The sequence below is a fragment of the Centropristis striata genome, chromosome 9, assembly GCF_030273125.1.
Source record: "Centropristis striata isolate RG_2023a ecotype Rhode Island chromosome 9, C.striata_1.0, whole genome shotgun sequence".
Classification (NCBI taxonomy): Eukaryota; Metazoa; Chordata; class Actinopteri; order Perciformes; family Serranidae; genus Centropristis; species Centropristis striata.
The window spans coordinates 15,354,960-15,371,962 of record NC_081525.1 but is presented as its reverse complement, the minus strand read 5'-3'; the positions used below and the strand labels follow the sequence as shown (position 1 = coordinate 15,371,962).

Sequence of the window (17,003 nt, the reverse complement as noted above, 5' to 3'; positions counted from 1 at the left end):
CATGAAATTGTGCTGCAGGTAGAAACGAAGGTGCTCTGTTCTCTGTTCAGGTGAGGAGGGGTGTCGACATTTACATCCACACACCATGACTGTTTGAACCTCTGATTTTATGCAGCCTCGTGATGTCATGGAAACTAGACGCCAGCATCCATTTCCTTTACACATACATCTCCTTACTTTTGGTGGTTGACTGTGATTTGAGTGAATTAAAATATTGTCATGTTTATCTATAATATTTTGAGTGCTACTCATGTGAAAAATGCTACTTAGTAACAGATTTTTTGGATAATTTAGAGTTTGCAAATGTCAAAATTTTATTGTGACTGAAATTCCAACTGTTATCAGTAAACATTATGACAATGATTTGACAGTTTTTGAATAATCAAAACGTTTGTAGCTTAGCCATGACACAGCACCATAGTATGTGTTTCCTTGAATATGGTCTGAATGTACACTCTATGTACATTAGCTGGGTGATATAAGCATTTCATTTATTCATAAGTAGGTGGAATAAATGGCATATGTTCTGATAATGTTGCACAGAATTTTCAACATCTTGTTTCCACTACAACCCTGACAGACTCTTAATTTTTTTTTTTTTTTGAGTAGATTTTCCCTGGCCGATTTGAGGGTCAAAGGTCAGAGGGTGTCATACCATGTACAGTCTGTAAAGACCTTTGAAGCAATTCTGTGATTTGTGATTCTGGGCTATATAAATAAAATTGAGTTGAAATGAATTAAATGTTACGTAGCATGTCACACACAGTCAGACCATAAGTACCATATCATATCAGGCCATATCAGTATTTTAGAATATTGTACTTTTGAAATTGTAGCCCAAATTACTATGTATACATTTATTTATTTTTTAAATCTGTGGAGGTTTGGTTAAGTTTTTAAAAATGTATGTATTGCCTGTGTTTGTATGTTTCACAGTATTTCTTTTTGTTCTTCCACTGATGTGATCACGCCTCAGCATGTTTAAGAAAAGGATGCTATTTATATACATTATGAAAACATGAAAATAAATAAAACACAAATTCAGATAGCTTTTGTTTTTCTTTTGTTATAGAATGTAAACACAAACACTGAAAACTATTTTAAATGTGCAGTGCCAAGTTTGGTAACAGTTTGATGTACTTTGTCTCCCTCAAGTGGTGTGAAGGATCATCACACATTTTATTATTTAAACTGCAGTGAGGATGTGACGATAAACAACTTTCAAATGTTACATACATGCAGTGGTGGTATTTAGATCCCTTACTTAAGTTAAAGTACTAATACAATAATGTACAATTATTCCATTACAAGTAAAAGGCCTGCATTTAAAACTTACTCAAGTAAAGATACACATGTATCAGCATCAAAATGTAAATCAAAAGTAAAAGTATTCGTTATGCTGAATGGACCCACTCACATTGTTTTATATATTCTAAATATACTATTAAATTATTTGTATTGATGCCTTTACGTAAGCAGTGTTTTAATTTTGCTAAGATAGGGCTCATTTCATCACTTAAACAGTTATAAGATTTAATTTTTAAAAAGGTCTAATCACTTTAAATTGATCATATATGTTATGTTAAATCTCAACCTGAAAAGTAACTCAAGCTGTCAGCTTCGTCGGAGTAGAAGTATAAAGTTACATAAGATGGAAATACTCCAGTAAAAGTACCTCTAAATTGGGCTAACTTGAGCAAATGTACTGTTACTTTCCACCACTGTATACATGAACATACATTAAACAAGTAGATGCAATGTGAATCAAAGTAGGAAAAGCATAGGTGTAATTATTTACTTTGATGACGGCTGCTGTGGAAGGTCTGTGGTGCTGTGCATGTTGGCCCACAATTTGGGGGCTTTAAATGGAGCAATCACTAATGTTATTAATTACACTTGTGTATGAACAAAACAACAGAATGTTTTTGAAAAGGACAAGTTGGCTCAATGCATTTATTAACTGCATTGATGCAGTTGATGACACAACAAACATCGGCATCATTCTGGATTTGTTTTACAATTAAGTTTTATTCCAAAGAGAAATGGAAGAAAAATACAACTCTGTGTTTAGGGATCAGTAGGTGCGCCTCAAAGTCAAGGATGCTTGTTTGAAAGGACAGGTCCCTCTGAGTCTGGTCCTGCAGAGGCAAGGCAAGACTCCTTCCAGTCACTGGTATAACACAAATGGAACGGACACAATGGACACAACGTCATTGTGTAAGTATATTTTGTCAAGTACTGTACTGAAGTACAATTTTGAGGTAATCGTACTTTACCTGAGTATTTCTACAAATGTAAGTTTACTTCATTTCATTTTGAGGTAAAAATGTTACTTTTACCTTTTAGTTACCAGCTTCAGTTACTTTGTCAGATCAAGATTTAACATTAAAAAATATGATCAATTTAAAATAATTATTCATGTTTATGAATTATGTTTACTACATAAAAGTATATGAAGTAGTTCAAATGATCTCTTCCCTGACAACAGTAAAATGTTGTTACATAAATGGATCAATAATAATAATAATATAATAATATATTTAAAATATGTAAAACAATCATGGAGTGAGTCCATTCTGCATTACGCATACTTCTACTTTTGATACTTCAAGTACATTTTGATGCTGATACTTTTGTACTTTTACTTAAATACATTTTGAATGCAGGACTTTTACTTGTACTGGAGTAATTTCAGTGTGGTATTAGTACTTTTACTTAAGTAAGAGATCTGAATACTTCTTCCACCACTGTGGGAGACCATTGTGTTCAAAGCATTATGGGTACACAAGGCGTGCTGAGGATACACAGGCATCCTTGGAAATTCACTGAAAGAACATTGGTATCCTTCAAATTCAGCAGTTTGAGAATCCTTCCTTGACTTTGATACGCAGTATAAAACATTTCTTCTAAAAAACACTCGACCAGCCATCGCTGCTTATCACAACACACTCCAATCCAACACCTGTGTGTGGGAAGATACAGTCAAAGCAGCCCCTTGCTCACCCATGTGTCCGATATATCAAACCCCAATGCAAATATTAACTTATTAAAAACCATATCTAAACAGTAAGACAATAGGAATGAGTAAGGGATCATTACAGTTATTTCACCTCAAACCTTAGAGAATTAACAAAAACTTTATTTTCCCTGAAAACAGGTCAAAATATAGACTGTAGGATAGTTTTAATATGAGTATTTTATCCATTTCTTGTGGGTTTGTTCCTCCTCCCAGAATTCACTTCTTCCAGCTTTTCAAGATGGCCCCTGCTGCATCGAGGGTGCTATCTTGCTGTTAAGACAAAGGAAAATATTGTTTTTTGTAAGAGAAAAGTGGCCAACATTTACTTTATTAGATCATTTTGGTTTGTAACAAAGCAGTTTTGTGTTTACCTTAATGAAGCAAAGGCGAATATATTTCTCAAAATGTTTCCTGGACTCGTCTCCAACAAACGCGGTGACTGGAATGGCTGCCAGTTTCTATGGAAAATTGTATTATTAATAACATTTTTTTTTTTAAATACTGCAATGTGAGTGCATCTACGTTAGAGTTAAGAAGTACTGGATACTGCAGAACGTTAAATCAAATGAACTCAATGAATGTACCTTTTCTTTAATCATCCACTTGACAAACTTGTAGTCGTAGGCTTCATCATCATCACCCATATGTGACAGGTCCAGATCTGCAATAAACACAGAGCACACATGAATACTCCACCAACTTGCTGATAAAATACCAGGATTTTAGATTGTATCAACTAGAGGTGGGGGGAAAAAAATCAATACAGCATAGTATCGCAATATTTTGCATGGCAACATTATATCGATTCATGGCCGCCAAGTATCAAGTTTTTTTTTCTTCCGGAGGCAATATAGGGCTCAGTTTTAGGAATATACTGGAGATACTGGTATCAAATGAGACTAGAAGATCTAAGGAATCTATTGGCATCAAGTGTTGTCAAAGTAACATTGCAAAGTTAGGCTTTTTTTATGTTTCATTCAATAAAATTCAGAGCAGTGAAGCTTAAAGTTGAGGAAAGTTTGAGAAAATGCTGCGGTTGTTGTCGTCCATACATGTTTGATATCAGTTCAGTTCAGTCTGACTTAATACTTTGTTGGTCAGTTTGTGGGTTTGACTCTCATTGTGGGGAAATAAAAACACTGAAGTGAGATGAACAGACTGAGATTTCTCTCTTATTTGGCAAAACAATTCTTGATTGACTTTAATTTTGTGGACACAAAATGCAGTTTAACAGTTAAATCGCAATATGTCGCATCGCAATACTCACCATATCGCAAAATTCTAAAAATCGCAATAATATTGTATCGTGACTCAAGTATCAGGATAAAATTGTATCGTGGGACCTCTGTTGATTCCCACCTCTACACTCCTTTCTTTTTTTAAGTAGCATTAGGCAATGTAAAAAAAAAAAATCTGGTAGCAATTTCTGTAAACAGTGAAGGTTTTTAATATGGCCTGTAGTAATATCTCTGAATCTTTGTTTCGCCTTTATAAATATTAAGTTATTCATTAAAACCATATTTTACAAAAAAATACTATTCTTTTTTCAGCAAAACCAGTGTTTGCTTTTGTTTTTTAGTTATTTATTTTAGTTATTTGTTACTTCTAAGCAGCAACCACCAGGCCTTGAAACTGAAGCCAGTGTAGAAGTGCCTTGAACCTGCATTCTTTCTAATGGGCAGCAGTGGGAGATTACGCTGGTTGCAAAAAGAAGTCTGTTTTTATGTAAGTCAATAGGAAATGTCTCTATTTCTCACTTGATTTATTACCTCAGTAAACATTGTCATGATGAGTTCTCAATCAGTAGTTTCAAGTCTTCAATACAGCATGATGTTCATTCTGTGAATGATGGTACCAATTAGAGTAAAATGGATGATAAAGCAGGGTTTAGGGCAGTGCTACCCTGTGATTGACAGGTTGCTACCACAGTGCACTGTGTGTATTCTTTGGACTTTGAACCCTTTCTCATTGTGTTTTCAGTTCATCAAAGGTAATTGGAACATTTTGGTTCCTTTAAAAAAGTCTTGTTCAGTGTTCAGTTGGACTTAAAACACTGTATTAGGGTGACATAGCGTAATAATGGCTCCAAATCGATTCTGCACATGTGCAAAAAAAAAATGTCATAAATGGCAAATACCATACACCATGATGGTCCACAAACCAATGGATGATGTCAATGTGACTACATCCACTTTTTTCCATTGTCTATGGTTACTCCATACATTGAAAATGCACATTCTCAAACTCCTATGCTTCAAATATGTGTGAATTCTCCACTCACAATGACAACTTTATAAGTTATTTATTCACTCTGTGAGCTTAAGTTTCCATTTTTTCTTGAACCAACTAAAACTAAGTACACAAGCTGTATTTGTCAACACTTCTTGCAAGCAACAGCAGTGTAAATGTGCTTGTGATGCCAGTTTAATTTTGGGTAACTCACTTAGAGATGTGACGTCCACCAGCATGAAGTAGCCTCCGTCTGGGATGACAGGAGTCATACCAGCTTCCTGTAGGATGGCAGCGAGACGGTCCCTCTTGTCCTCCAGTTCTTCTGCCAGTGATGAAAAGTAACACTCTGGCTGATCCATCAGCTCAAAGTTCCGCAGCAAACCTTGAGCCACAGCCTCCTGAGAAGAGAAACAGAGAGCTTGACATTTCAGACTAAAAACACAATAGCATTATCCTTTGGATTTTAAGGAGCATATGCCAGAGAGAGCTGAACAAACTTGCCTGTAAAGGTGTCGGGCAGGTGTACAGAGTGTTCTGCATGACGGTCTGAAGGTGCTTCATTAGGTGTTCAGGTCCTATAGACCAACCCAGCTAGGAGACAAGAGTTTCACTACATGACATGAAAGAACTGATTGTAGAATTTCAGAAATTGTGTTCTGAATCCACAGATTTCTCACCTTCCATCCAGTCACACTAAAAGTTTTCCCCGCACTGCTGATAGTGATTGTTCGATCCCACATTCCAGGCAGAGTGGCTAAAGAGAAAGACATTTATAGCATCATTGTATCCCACATCGGACAGCTTTTGGCTAACATTCTATCAAAATTTCACTCTAACTACTAATATAAACAATCCAATAAATTAAGTGGTGTGAAACTAAAGTCTAACTTCTTATCTTTCAGACTGTTTATCGTTTTAACCATGTACATTAGCCTTGGGTTTACCAGAGTCAGCTAAAGGACGCTAACGCCGATGAATTAGCCACGTGCTATCTGTATCCCACATCGGACACTTCCATCTCCTCGCTGTAAAACAATGGGGGCTGCTGAGTTTTTTGGGGGAAATTGGATGTTTCTCGGTTAGCCAAACAAATATCACCGATATCAACCATCATTATCAACACACCTGGACCGTACTTCCGTCCTTCACAATAAAATACAGTGCAGTAAATATACAGATGTACTTTTAAGAGCATCGCCTGTGTGTTGCTCAAGCATTCTTACTGCTTTCTCTCATCAGAGATACTTTTGTATTGTAATTAGACATGTAAATCTCCATGTACATGAACTAAATTCCACACGTAGATTGTTAAAAATGTATCAATCAATTCTACCTACACTGGTGGTGGCGATCTTCTTCGAAATGACAGTGAAACACCCAAAAGTGCGGCATTGCAGATGTGTCCGATCAGGGATATAAGTGCCGAGCGGTGTCCGATGTCACTATACATTACAACTTGGACATTCATCTATCAATTTTTGCATTTTAATAGTCTAGTAGACTCTAATAGTTTAATAGTCATTTTGGCTGTTAAGGCATACAGTATGGCTTATGTTTTGGCAAAGCTGTTTTCTTTTGTTTTTCTTTCAGAAGCTAATCCTCAGCTTCAATAATTGTTCTATAATGAACTTTGTATCTAATTACAGACAGAACCTTAAGGGCAAGAAATGTCCCATTAAAACCACATTTTTTTAATCCCATAACAATTACAGCATAAATCATGCATTCTATTATATCAGACCTTCTGTTTATCGTCCATTAAAGATGAAGTTTATTCCAAAATATAGAGCCATTATCTTATGTTTACAACACATGCTACTTTCCTGGTTTCCACTAGAGTTATTGATATTGCTGCAGTTTTGAGGCAATGCATTAAAATCAGTGTTGTTGCTTTTTCTTCTCTCTTATTTCTTTAATTACTATTTTTCATTGTTTTTAAATGTGCTTTTAATATTTTATGTAAAGCACTTAGAATTGTCTTGTTGATGAAATGTGGGGCACAGTATAAATAAACTTGCTCAAACTTCCCCAATAATTGACATATCTCAGAGTAAAAAAAATGTCCCTAGGATTTGGTATATAGAATATAATTCTAATTTGCATCAAGGGTTTAACTTAGTCAGAGTGGAAAATAATGATTATATCTAATTAATATATAATTTTATATTAAATTATCAGTCCCACAATGGGGAAATTCAACCTCTACATTTAACTCATCCTTTACACACCCGTGAACACACCATGCTAGGGCCACTGCGCATGGGGAGCAGTGGGGGTTAGGTGCCTTGCTCAAGGGCACCTCAGTCCTTGAACTGTCAGTCCTGGGATTCGAACTGGCGACCCTTACAAGCCAGATCCTCTAACCACTCGGCCAGGGACTGTCGTATGGCAATTCTTTCTTTTTCTTTTTTTTTTTTTACATTTCTTTTGACATTTATGTAAAAAAACATATAAGCAACTTTAAAAAAAGAAATGCACAAGGTTTAAGGCCAGTAACAATATTTTTTAATTTGTCAATATTAAGAACATCATTTCATGTTTTCTGTGCTGGAGTGTACAAAGTAACTAACTAACTTTTAATGATCCTCAGGGTAGAATGAGGCAATTTAAGGCCTATTCAATGGACACGCAAAGAACTGGTTTTTAAAAGTACTGTTAAAGCATTTTAATGCATATTTGCATAAATCATAAGACCGCAGTCAATAGTTAACCCTTGAATAAATTATGTTAACTTGTCTTTTTATGAGTGCACTTACTGCTTTGGTTCCTCACAGCCTCACAATAACTTTGTGCCCAAAACAATGTTTGCTGCATGTTTTAGACATTTCCATCCCTAAAGAACAGAACCATATACAGTCATTGAAAAAATGATTAAACCACCCTTGTTTGCTCCAATTTCTTGTTCAGAGCAGATAATAACCAAAATCATCATCAGGAAAACCATGGAATATGGCTCTGTATCATCTCTTAAATTAAACTCTTATGTCTCTTTTGTCCAAACAAATGTACCATTAAAATGAACAAGAAATTGAAGAAAAGGGGTGGTCTAATATTTTTTTCCATGTCTGTATATACAAGATCTGGGAAGATCTGAGAACTTTTATGTTGAGCATACCGATTTTGATATGTTGTTGTCCCTTGTAGATGAGCCACTCATAAACCTCATCGCTGAAGCACAGAGTGTCATGTTTGATACAGAGGTCTGCGATCATCTGCAGTTCATCTCTTGTGAAAACCTGAAGGAAGAGAACAGAAACGACTGAAAGCACTCGTTTTTCCTGTCCTGTCGAGTCAGCAAGTGTTTACATCTCTCAGATGTAACGAGGGGCGACTGTGATGTGTTCTTACCTTCCCAATAGGATTGTTGGGAGTGTTGATGATGATGGCTTTTGTCTTGGAGTTGAATTTACTGGAAAGCTCATCTGGGTCAAGAAACCAGTCAGCACTTGTGATTGTCTTCTTTCCAGACTTCTGAATTGTAAAAAAAAAGTTTGTGTTGGGACTCATAAAATCTAGAAAAGAGATATTGAAGATTTATCACAAACATCTGCGCCTTTCTGTTTAACTCACAAGGCGTAGCGGGATCAACACAGGCTTGGCTCCTGCCATTCGCACCATCGGCACATAGCAATCGAAGAAAGGCTCTATTATGATGACCTGGAGAAAGAAACATTACACAATAAGTATACTTTAAATACTGGGAGTATGTTTGCAGATGTATATACTGTATGAATGTTTATGTATACGAGCATGTGTGAGACAGAGAAATGTCCTTACCTCATCACCCTCTTCCACCAGCCCTTGCATGGTGCTGAATAAAGAACCATAACCTCCAACTGTGACCAGGATTTCTTTGAAGGGGTCAATCTGGCGCCCATAGACCTTTCCATAAACCTGAGAAAGGGCCTTCACCAGAGACGGATGACCCTTGCAAATCAACAGAATACAGTAAATAGTGGATGTCTGGCAATAGCAAAATATGGCAGTGAATACTGTTCAGGGTCTCTGTAGGTTCCAACAAGTCAAATTTAAGACTTTTTTAAAGATCATAATGAATACAATTTAAGACCCATTTCACATCCATACTGGTAAAAAAAATGTGGAACAATACTTGCTGATTGAAAGCGTTTGCTGCTGGCATTTTATGACCGCTTTATGTTTTTCTGATTTGCCATGAGATTCCAATGCCATGATGCCCAATGTTCCAAGTTTCAAAGTTTTCTTGTAGAAACAGCAGTGTGCTTCATATATGTTTCCATCCACCGGCATTAAATTGTTTGTTCTGGAGCAACAAATCATTGAACTTGAACTTACCCATCTTACTCTTACTGTAATACACACGGTGGCACACAGCACACTAGCTGGTTGTGCTGGATAAATTGTGACCAGGCTGCACAGGTACTTAGTTCCGTTTTGGAGCGTCCTCAAAAATCGAAACATTTAAAAGCGAGACTGAAGTTTATGCATTTGCTTTAAATAAAAGCAACGTCAATATACAAGAATTTTCAAAATCTTATTTAAGACATTTTATGAGATTTTTGAGAGAATTTTGGACATCTTAAGGCCTTAATTAAAATCATTGGATTTGAGACGTTTTAAGACATTTAAAGACCCCGCTGATACCCTGACTGTAGCTCTTAACTCAACAATTAAACTATAGCTTTAACCTTCTGAACCCATGAACATTTTACTCACTATGGCCTGGATTTTCACTGCAATAAATAAAGAAATAAATCAGAAAAATATATTTTTTTTTTTGATAATTTAGTTCACTAAAGCTTTGAAAAATCATATAGTATTAGATTCCATTTTATTCCCTTAAGTGTTTCCAATGTTGGAAAAAATTGGGGCCCAACATGTTTTTCTTTGCGCTGCCTGCAGTTCAGTTAAAGCTTCACTGAATTTCTGTCACATGACTGTTGGTCTGAACTTCATGAATAGACAGTTGCGCTGAGGAGTGCAGAATTTAATGTTTTGTAAAGGATCTGGTGAAAGCAAATGGTATATTTTTATCTTATACATTTTTTAATGAGACATGTTGAATATCAGTATTTCAAGCTTAGATTTGGTTATTTTCCCTGATGTCATGCCTGATATCCGCTGGAAATGTGAAAATTAGGAGATCATTTCTTCCTTTTTTTCTTTTTTTTTTAGAGTTACACAAGTTATAATAAGTGATGTAGTTTTGGTGATTTTTTTTAATTAAAGAGAAACATGCCTTTCAAACTACCGTGTTGTGGGGTTTACAGGGTTAATAGAACATAGAGTCTTAGCTGGTAGTTGAGCAAAATGTCAGTTATTGTTGGATATGAGATGACATTACCAAACAATTAATTTTGTCTACAGTGTAAAATTAGACTGAAAAATCAATTTCTATATTTATATTTGATTGTGAAATTTGATTCAATAATGCATAACAATAATGCATATCACTCATACTAAATTACAGCTGACCACTTGCCATAACAAGTAATGATAGTTATTAATATTACAATTGGCAACACTCAAACTCACACAGTGTAAAGGGGCATTAAAAGTAAAATATGAAGTATCAAATTTTAGAAACACATATAAGAAAAGTTATATAATCAGGTCCAAAAACAAGAAGTTGTGGGTGGAGAGTGTTTGCAGTAGGTTTATCAGTCTTACAAAGCCTCTGGTGTACTGGTTCATCTTGTCCACTGATGAAGCCGCAGCTAGTGCCTCCGTGACATAAGAAGGTGGAGAGATGTCTGGATAGCCTTGGCCCAGGTTAATGATGGATGGGTCTGCTGCCACTGAGGTAAACGCCACCCTGAATTAATAATGAAATAAGCTGTAACTGTACAGACTTCTGACCACTTTTCTGGTGAAAAACAGCCACAGAATGCTAAACTAAACTTCAGTCTCTCACCCAAAACTATTTGACTGACAGGCACAGCCAAACAAGTGTGATGGTTATATATTAACACACTACAATTGGAGAGACATAGTGCAAGACGTAGTCCACCTTCATTGTTGCACTTCAACAAGTCAAATTAAAGACATTTTAAGACTTTTTAACATCATAATGAATACAATTTAAGACCCGTTTTGAAATCCATGTGACCATAGGATTCTAATGTCTCGATGCCCAATGTTCCAAGTTTCAAAGTTCTTGCAGAAGGTGCAGTGTGCTTCATATACGTTTCCATCCACCGGCTTCAACAATGCATTAAAGTGTTCGTTCTGGAGCAGCAATTCATTGAACTTGCACTCACCCATCTTACTAAGTCATTTGGCTTAGCTGTGGGCTTTCGTTAAGTTTTCTCCGCTGCTATGCACAGCACACTAGCTGGTTGTGCTCGATAAATTCTGACCGGGCACAAGTACTTAGTTCTAGTTTTGAAGTTATGTTATAACATCCTCCAAAAATTGAAACATTTGAATGCAAGACTGAAGTTCATGCATTTGTTTTAAATAAAAGTAATGTTAAGACCTTTCAAAATCATGTTGAAGACATTTCATAAGATTTTAAGAGAATTTTAGACCTTTTAAGACTTTTTAAGACCCTGTGGATACCCTTTAAGTATGTTTCTTGGTACTTTTTGAGGATAATGCTTCTATTGAAAGTTAGGTTGATTTCTGCTGTTGTTGGCCTGGTTCTGGTAGTTTGCTCAATCTCCACCAATCTCAACACACAAAAAAGTTCCTTGTAGTTGCTTTAAATAGCATAAAGAATATAAGGCTTCTGGACTTCACAGCCTACCGTTTAGACTTACTTTACTCATGACTAGCATAAGGAATCTGGCTGGCTTAACCCCTTAGCGTTCCTGCAAAATAACCTTAAAAAGGCCTTAAAAAACACATATCAAAGACATACCCAAAAAAATCTGTGGTTTTGGTCACATTTGAAAAGGTAACACTCTGGAGTTTATTCCCAAAGAGTCAGAATAACAATAAGTACTACTGTTATTGAATGACGTAAGTTGAAACACCTTGAAAAATCTGTTTTTTTATTGTCCACCTGAATATTTCTGGTAAATACAGGCCAGCATATCAATATAGTTGGGACTTATGGGGTTGAAAACACAATGGGGTCAAAGTATAACATATTACCTACTCCCAGTTCAAATTTGATGAAGATAGGTATATAGGTATATACATAGGAATGGTAACAGGTTAATGTAATGTGAAGTAAGATCAATGTACACTCATAGCATTAATAGCTGCAATATAATGTATATAATATTATACCCTGAGGAATGTAGAAACATTGGTAAATTATTATTATTATTTTTTAATCAATTTGCAACACAGCTGCAAACTATCTTCTTTCACATTGGTACTTTCATCATTGTCAGCACCTCTCCAACACTAGTGTGCGTTCTCCCACCCTCTCATCCTAGCTTTCATTTAACAGTATGGTGTAAAATGGAAACCTGATCTCAGGTCTGTGAACAAAACTCCTCTCCTGTTGTTCCGAACAAAGAGAGGAATGTTTTAGTCTTTCACTTACCAGACATTCTTGTCCAGTCCCTCGATTCTTTTGGAGTGCGTGTGTCTTGAGGTCATTGTATGCTGCAACACAAAACCAACATGCAGTGCACTTAAGTTAACATCCTATTGAGTGACTATTCACATTTTGCATTTAAAAAAGTTGAGTGGAAGGACTTAAATAATCATCAACCGCTCACTTTGCTACATTAACACACCAGGACTTTGGCCAGTTGTGTAACAGCTCTGTCGACAGCACTGCATGTTTTGACAGCAATATCCAGCCTATTTTTAACAGGACTATACCTTCATTGCACTTGTCAACATACTGACTTTTAAAGCCAGAGTAGTTAACTCATATAGTACATCCAACCTGTCCAACTTCGCATTTAAACATTTTAATTTACGGTAAATCCTGCCAATTAGTTTATTAACTACCTCATAGCGTACTACGCAGAACAGATAACTTCAAAGAGTTTTTAGGTGGACTTACCTGTGTAGTACAAAACCGTCTCCTGCAGTTTATGTCCACTGAACGACATGCAAACTTGGAACAATTCAGGACTTGTCGTGCTATGCTCATGCTGCACCAAAAGAGAGAGAAAATAATAAAAAAAACTGTTATAACCGTAGGGCACTGTCTACATGTTTGGTTTTGTCACACTGAATGTTGCTCAATGTTGCTTGATGTATGTCTATTTGTAGTTGTTGTTGGGTTCATGCTACTGATATTTCCCACTCTTTATAAGACAGCAATTGTTACAAAAGTCACAACAGATCTGACCAATTTTAACTTTTATTTTTAATGTGTATCTGAAGAAAAAAAACCCTTCATACATCAAAATAACAATCAACTTAATATCAGGTTTGCCCTGATCCAAAGATGTGAGGAATTCATTATGTTCATGGCTTAGCATTTCAACTCTGATGCATGAATAAATGATAGAAAGCCATTGTTTAGCAAAAACGACTCTGGACATGGCTGAATTTTTGACACCTCTAAATATAAGACTCAAGTTCAACCATGTTATTTGATAGTTTTTATTAATATTTTGAGAGGAAGAAATGCGTGTTTTTGTTTTGTAAATTTTACAGAATATAAAGAAAAATATGAAGCCTAATCAAATTCTGATTATGACATTTTTGGAAAAATATAGATATATATGAATGAATGTTAGTTAAATGGTTAAAGATTCCCTTATTAGTAACCACAATTCAACCTCATGCATTCAACCGATCCTGTTTACAAACCAGTGAACACACCATGCTTAGGTTAGGTGCCTTGCTCAACACTTGACAACAAACAACACAAACACTCGACCTAAATAAGTAATATAAAACAACACCAAATTATTAAGGTTCAACAGGAATTTTGTTGAATATCTTTTCAGATCTTATTCACAGAGTCCGAGTTGTCGAAGGGCTGAACTCGAAATTACTTTTCTTGAGGAGAACATTCATAATTATGATTGGAATTACATGCCTGAGGTTGGAAAATGCATTTTCTTAAAGTTAGTTTTATGTCTACTCTCACATGTAGTGATCAGAAATAAGAACTTTTAATAACTTAAATATTGTTTTAATATGTCGTCACCCTGTTAAAATAATCGCCTAACTCACTTTTTTGAAGTTGTGCACGAAACACAAAGAAATTCACCAGAAGTGTAACATATGACATTTATTGATCATTTCACTCAAAAAGGATGTAACAAAGGATGGCTATTGGCATAGTAATAACACTGTGTGTAAATTATGTAACTTAAGAGAAATAAATTACTTAGGCAACTTTTTGAACATGCCTTTGTGACTTAAGCAAGGTATGGTAACAGTTTATTTTGAAGGTGTCTACATAAGAGTCACACAAGCCTGTCATAAAAACATGACATGACAAGTATTATGAGCATTTATGTTACTTCAAAGTGTCATTAATGTTCATGACACATCCCATGTCATGTTTATGACACGCTCATGTCACTCTTATGTAGACACCTTAGAGTAAAGTGTTACCAATATTAGTGTCAACAATAAAACACTGATAAACTAAACTGATAACAAACTAGCTCTTCTTTGCTGGGTTCTTATCTGATGTCTATGAATGTGGCAAATTGTCGAAGAAGTGATGATCTTAAAGGGGTAAAATCACATGATCTGATCAACTGAGGATGTAGGTGATTTTACCATAGGTGGCCGGCGTCATGAGGAGATGATTTAGCCAAAAAAAAACAATTTTGACAAAAAATTACTTAGGCGATTATTTTAACAGTGTGACAATATATAACACTAAATGCCAACCAGATGGCGCCAGTGTGCTATAAACAAGTATATCTGGATATCATCCAGATATTAGGGAGTCCTTAGCAACTAACAGTTAGCCCAGTTAGCCAAACTTTACACATTTCCTGGGCTTTTGATACATTGACAACCCATGCGAACACTGTAGGGCAGTTTTTAACCCCGTTATCTACCTCGGCAGGTTTTTGTTGCTCCATTGTACCACAGGAGACATGTATGTTGTTAGTAAAGCATGTGCTGTCGTTACCGTTACACACCGCCTGTCACATTTAGCTATTTTAGCTAGCACTTTCTAGCTAGCGATAGCCAACAATGCAAACTAACGGCTGGGCCATTGCGTCAGCTTACCCTTGCAATGACCTGCGGTCATGGCAGCATCTGTTTTTCGTCTGTTAGATGTTATCGTTAATTCCCCACCAGGTCAGCAACTATAACTTACTTGTCGGACGCTACACTGAGCTCCAGTGAAGTGAAGTGCAGCGGTCAGATCAGGAGGGGGAGACGTCCTCTTTGGAGAAAGTGATGCAACGTTTGAGGTTGTCGGACATTGGCAATGTTTACATGTAGGTCACGGGCAATAGACATGAATTAACGAAGTAAATATGGCTTCAGTTAAAAAACTATGCTGAAAATAACACAGTTATAACAGATATTTTATTCACACAAGAACTGAAAACACGTTTCACAACGTTAAACAGCTTGTAGATTTTCTACAAAGTCACCCTAAAGGCAGCATAGCCCCGAGTTGAATGGACCCTATGGGTGAAGTGCATAGACTGTATAAGAAGTGGTGTACGCCCGCCTCACGCACCTTTGAGAAAGCTCTGTGGTTTGCACAATAACAACTTAAGTAGTCTTATCTGATATTTTCTGTGTTTTGTAGTTGTTGCTGTGTATTTGTTGAGCAAGGCAAATTTCCTGTTGTACTCTAGTAGTGACTATAGGCTCACTAGCCAAACAGTCCCACCCATGAACATCAGACGAAGCGGCCCTGAATGCACTGTTGACATGACCATTCAAGTCAGGCAGACAGCCTGAGGAGACATGTTTCACAATACATTTTTGATTATAATATAAAGCTGTCAGAGTGGAATAAGTTGGCTACATTTGCTCAAGTACTGTACATTAGTAGGCTACACTTTAAAGGTGCTTTTCGGCCTACTTGAGTATTTTCTTTTCATGCAACTTTTTACTTGTACTCCACTACATTTCAGATGGTAATATTGTACTTTTTACTCCATTACATTTATCTCTAGCTTTAGTTCATTACAAAATTAATATATGTACACAGAACACATAGGATGAGTTTGACTGTAAGACTATTTTAGTAAAAAAGTTTATCAAAACATGATTAAACAGATAACATGAGATGCTAGAATATAGATTTGTGATGATTGTAACAAAATATATGTGGCCATTTCTATATCTCAACAGATGATATGGGATCATTTGGTCTTGATAGAAAGTCTTTGGCGCTTAGACTCTACAGCGAGATTTGTAATCAAGGGGCATCAGCCCTGCCCTGCGGAGTGAATATTGATTGTATGAGAATAAAACTTAATCTAGGCATGCAACGAGATGGTCGTCCTGACTAAACTTTCACTAGAGCTTCATAATGATTTGTTGATAATTGTTTTCATTTTTTCATACAAAGCATTTTATGGTTCCAACTTCTCGAAAAGTAAATATTTGCTGCTTTCCTTTCTATTGTTATCATTCTGAATCCTTTTTCCCATAATTTTGAGGGATGGTTGGTTGGTTGGACAAAACAAACATTGTGAAATGCTTTGGTCTCTGGGTGATTGTGACATGTTTCCCACAATTTTCAAAGTTTTACTAATCAAATAATTACTTGAATATTGTAGCAGATAATCAGCAAAGTCCACAATGAAAATAGTTGTCTACAAAGTATTAAAAAATAATTTCCACTTCAATCAGCTTTAACAGTAAAATCCTGCTTTTAAATGAATGCACGAGTAATATTAATCCAGTGATACATGGATAC

At 35.9% G+C, this 17,003-nt stretch overlaps 1 protein-coding gene across 2 annotated transcripts; it reads right to left on the bottom strand.

Moving 5' to 3' along the window:
- Positions 1 to 3,118: 3,118 nt before the first annotated feature.
- Positions 3,119 to 15,564, bottom strand: LOC131978003 (kynurenine--oxoglutarate transaminase 3-like). 2 transcript variants are annotated; one of them, XM_059341494.1, is made up of 14 exons: positions 15,438 to 15,564; positions 13,200 to 13,290; positions 12,729 to 12,790; positions 10,901 to 11,045; positions 9,029 to 9,178; positions 8,822 to 8,908; positions 8,600 to 8,722; positions 8,367 to 8,487; positions 5,929 to 6,005; positions 5,753 to 5,842; positions 5,463 to 5,649; positions 3,604 to 3,680; positions 3,391 to 3,477; positions 3,119 to 3,289 (listed from the first exon to the last, which is right to left on the bottom strand). In XM_059341494.1, exons 2-14 carry the CDS (start codon positions 13,287 to 13,289, stop codon positions 3,236 to 3,238), a joined length of 1,350 nt encoding a protein of 449 aa, XP_059197477.1. In that variant the 5' UTR covers position 13,290; positions 15,438 to 15,564; the 3' UTR covers positions 3,119 to 3,235. The 2 variants fall into 2 exon arrangements, with proteins under 2 accessions (XP_059197477.1, XP_059197476.1); XM_059341493.1 differs by having other exon boundaries at positions 15,347 to 15,486.
- Between the last annotated feature and the right edge of the window lie 1,439 nt (positions 15,565 to 17,003).

What these genes read in the sequence shown, in the direction of transcription:
- LOC131978003 (XM_059341494.1), bottom strand. Translation starts at nt 13,289, where the DNA reads ATGAGCATAGCACGACAAGTCCTGAATTGTTCCAAGTTTGCATGTCGT. An exon ending in GACGGTTTTGTACTACACAG is followed by an intron (nt 12,791 to 13,199) that starts GTAAGTCCACCT and finishes TTTGTGTTGCAG; the next exon opens with CATACAATGACCTCAAGACA. An exon ending in TTAGTGTGACTGGATGGAAG is followed by an intron (nt 5,843 to 5,928) that starts GTGAGAAATCTG and finishes CTTGTCTCCTAG; the next exon opens with CTGGGTTGGTCTATAGGACC.